Source organism: Guillardia theta (assembly GCF_000315625.1).
Source record: "Guillardia theta CCMP2712 unplaced genomic scaffold GUITHscaffold_33, whole genome shotgun sequence".
Taxonomy (NCBI): domain Eukaryota; class Cryptophyceae; order Pyrenomonadales; family Geminigeraceae; genus Guillardia; species Guillardia theta.
In genome coordinates this window covers 373,718-377,558 of record NW_005434641.1, presented here as the reverse complement: position 1 = coordinate 377,558, position 3,841 = coordinate 373,718, and the positions used below count along the sequence as shown (strand labels likewise).

Sequence of the window (3,841 nt, the reverse complement as noted above, 5' to 3'; positions counted from 1 at the left end):
AGGAGAGGAGAGGAGAGGAGAGGAGAGGAGAGGAGAGGAGAGGCGAGGAGAGGAGAGGAGAGGAGAGGAGAGGCGAGGAGAGGAGGAGAGGAGTTATGGCTGCAGGGGTCCAAGTAGCCTCACAGTTTCTCGAGTTTCGCCTTGAATTCATTGTCTGCTCCCTCTTGCTCTTGATCCCCCTCCCGTCCCCTCTCCTCTTCCGGCAGCATCCACGACATGCGTTGCAGCGAAGGCCCGTCGTCACCTCTTGTTCTCCCCTCACGCACTTCCTCTGGCTGCCCTCTTGTCTTCCCCGCGCTCTTCCAGGCCTCCTTTGCACTTGCGACAGGCGATGAGCGCAGCTGGGGAGGGGAAGCAGAGGCAGGGAGGAGCAAGGAACGTGCTTGCGTCCGTAGAAGAGGATCAGCCATGAGCTTGGAGCTGAGCAAGGGTGAGGAGAGGAGGAGGAGGGAGAGAGGAGAGGAAGAGGAATGGGAGGGAGCAACCTGTCACGGGCAAGTTGGAGGAGCGAGAGGGAGAGAGTCGGGTCGAGCTGCTGCAGGGCTTCCCAGTTCCTCTGTAGCAGGAGGAGAGTACAGTGAGGAAAAATTCAGAAGGCATCGAAGAGAAGAGAGAGGAGAGAGGAAGGTAACAGAGAGGAGAGGAGGGGGAAAGGAAGAAGCGGGTGAGAGGAGGAGTGGGTTTGTGACACCTTGAGGAATGCGATCAGCAGACGCAACAACCGATCATCAGCTATGACGGTATGAAGAAGACAATCAAGATGCGCCAGAGCGCTTCTCATCTCTGCTTCAGCTTTTTCTCCCTTCTGGCAGTCAACTCGCTATCCCCTTCCTCTGCTCGCTCGCTCACCTCGTTTCCTTGCTTCGTCCTCCAAGCCATCAGCTCATTCTCGACTATCTTCAAGTAGCTTCTCATCGTCTCTTGCTCTGCTCTCACTCCCGCCACCTTCATGATCGCCAGCAGCGCGTCTGCTTCTCCCCTGCTGCCTGGTCACCTCCAGCTCTCGTCAAGCATCTCGTCACCTGCTCGCTCCTCCTCGCGCGCTCCATCCCTCCATCACCTGCATCGCCTCCTTGTAGAGTTCAACGCTCGCCGTCAGCCCGTGCTCGTGCCAGAGACTCAGAAGTCTGTCGAGGTCACCAGAAGAGCCTCCTCCCCTCCTGCGTCTCGTCACACGTTCCGTTCCATGCCCCCTCCTCCCTCCCTCGCTCCCTCGCTCCCTCGCTCCCTCGCTCCCTCGCTCCCTCCCTCCGCCTCCCTCCCTCCGCCTCCCTCCGCCTCCCTCCGCTCCCTCCCTCGCTCCCTCGCTCCCTCGCTCCCTCCCTCGCTCCCTCGCTCCCTCGCTCGCTCGCTCCCTCCCTTTCCTGTCTCCCTGCCTGGTCCCTGTCTCACTCTCTCATTTCAAGCACCTGACGCATTCTCGCAGCGTTCGCATGGCTTCGCAGAGGGTTTGAGCGACGAGGTCGTGAAGGGGAGGAGCGGAGGGAGGGAACGAGAGGTCGAAGATCGGCCAGACGTCTCGCATGCTGGGAGCAAGCTTACCGACCATGATAGCATGTCGAATCATGCGGACGCGGGGAGGAGCAGAGAGCTGGTTGAACTCAGCGATGAATCTCCTTCGCGAGAAGGAGGAGGTTGCGTTTCCCTCCCCCTTGCCCCTCCCTCTCTCTTCCAGCGCCGCCGCCTCCTCGCTCATTCGCTTCACAAGCTTCTCCAGCTCGACGAGCTCCATGGCCCCGAAGACAAGGCTGGCAGCGCTCGCGTCCAGCAGGGAGGAGATGCAGACACTCGCTGCTTGTCCGCAGTCGACGACCATGCTCCTCCAGAGGTCGAGGGGGCCTGACGCTCCTGGGCTGAGAGGGGGAAGACGCCTGACAGCAGCGGGAGAGAGCGCGAGGGAGGCAGAGGAAGAAGTCGCAAGGAGGGCGAGGAAAACGTCGGGGTTCGGCTCAAGTCCTCGCGCCCTCAGCTCATCGAACTCGCGCCAACAAGACCTGAGAGGTGAGAGGAGGCGAGGAGAAGAGACGCAAATCACCTGACGGTCTTCCATCCTCTCTCCACGCATCCTCTCACTGCCTCCATCCTCGCAACGAAGAGTTCCTTCCTCTGCCACCTGTCCCGTGCTTGCTGGGCATCACCCGCCCGTAGGAGGACAACCTTCTCCTGCTCCTGCTGCTCCTTCTCCTCCTCCTGCGAGCACCAGCGGAAGTGAAGTGAAGATTCTCTCGTACTGATTTCCAGCTGCTCGTCGTCTGCAGGAGCTTGGGAGAGGATGGAGCACAACGCCTCAAGCTGCAGACGTCAGACCCTCCTCCTCCTCCTCCTCCTCCTCCTCCTCCTCCTCCTCCTCTCTCACCTCGCGGAACGTCTGCCACCCTCCTGCCACAGCAGCTCCCATGACTTTGATGAGTCCTGATGAGAGTGAGTGGCTTCATAACGCTGCAAGGGGAGAGAAGAAGAGGTGGGGAGCGAAGGAGAGGAGAGGAAAGGAGAGGAGAGGAGAGGAGAGGAGAGGAGAGGAGAGGGGAGGATAGGGGTGAGGATAGGAGAAAAGGTTGGCGACAGACCGCCAATTATTTCTGTGTGCAACGAGAGTGAGCGAGCTTTAGAAATGTCATGCAGCCACTGAAAGTGAAGGTCAGAATGGGTTGTGCTCCTCCTGCTCCTGCTCCTGCTCCTGCTCCTGCTCCTGCTCCTGCTCCCCCTGCTCGTGCCCGTGCCCGTGCCTGTGCCCGTGCTCCTGCTCCTGCTCCTGCTTGTACCTCGAACGCGTTTTGCACGGAGACTCTCCCTCGCTCGATGGCGATGGCGAACAAGTTCAAGCTGAGAGGATCTCGTCAAAAGGCAGCAGCGGAGGAGGAGGAGGAACAGACCAGGACGCGACCATCTTCTCTGCGTCGCTTCCCCACTCTCCCTGTCTCTGCTCCCCCGTCAGATGGCGAGGAGACGTGGCAACACAACCAGCAGCTCTCCGACTTGCCGCACGTCCTCGTGAGGGAAGGAGCTTCCGTGCAAGACGGCGACGGACTGAGCGGCCACGTGTCGTCTCGCGCTCGGCAGGTCGCGGAGCAGGGGGCTGGTGGAGGAAGGAGGAGATGAGGAGGAGGGGCGGCAGGCGAGGAGGGGCAGCAGCTCCCTCGTCGCCTCCTCGTCTTCGAAGCGGAGGATTCGACCCCATAAGTAGAGCACGCGAGGAGGAGACGAGCCCGCGCCGCTTAGCCCCCCAGTCGTCTGCTCGCAAGTTCAGCTCATGCCGTAGGCGACTCCTGGCTCAGCAAACCTGCGCTGGCAGGTCGCAGGAAATCAGCTTGAGCGCTGGCTGAGCAAAGAGGAGGAAGAGAAGGAGGAGGGTAGGCCGCATGCCGTGAGGTGCGGGAGATGATGACCCCTCCTCGACCCCTCCTCGACCCCTCCTCGACCGTCAACCAGGGAAGCAGAGGAAGAGACTGGGGTCGAGAGAGCGAGGAAGGGGAGGAAAGGAGGGAGACAAGAGGAGGTAAGGAGGGAGAGAAGAGAGGGAAGACAGGGAGAGACGAGGAGGAAGGCAGGGGAAGGCAGAAAGTAAGTGGGGTCCTGGTGGAGGGAGGAAAGAAATGGGGGGAGGGGGAGGGGGAGGGGAAGGGGGAGGGGGAGGGGAGGGGGAGCGAATGGAGGGTCGATCAACGCCCCGACAAAGGAAAGTCGCTGAGAGAGGCGGGCCCACTTCAATTTGGGGGAGGGAGGGAGGGAGGGGAGGAGAGGGGAGGGAGGGAGGGGAGGAGGAGGGAGGGAGGGAGGGAGGGAGGGAGGAGGGAGGGAGGGAGGGAGGGAGGGAGGGAGGGAGGGAGGGAGGGGAGGGAGG

General features: G+C 61.5%; 1 protein-coding gene across 1 annotated transcript in view; it reads left to right on the top strand.

Annotated features, from left to right (window-relative positions):
* GUITHDRAFT_71012 (hypothetical protein) overlaps positions 1–3,829 on the top strand; it is a gene marked incomplete at both ends in the record, with an annotated part of 4,238 nt that extends 409 nt beyond the window's left edge. Inside the window, 2 exons of the mRNA XM_005832783.1 lie at positions 3,533–3,680; positions 3,719–3,829. Of these exons, the coding sequence (XP_005832840.1) occupies positions 3,533–3,680; positions 3,719–3,829 (259 nt within the window). The remainder of the gene's footprint in view (positions 1–3,532; positions 3,681–3,718) is intronic.
* Between the last annotated feature and the right edge of the window lie 12 nt (positions 3,830–3,841).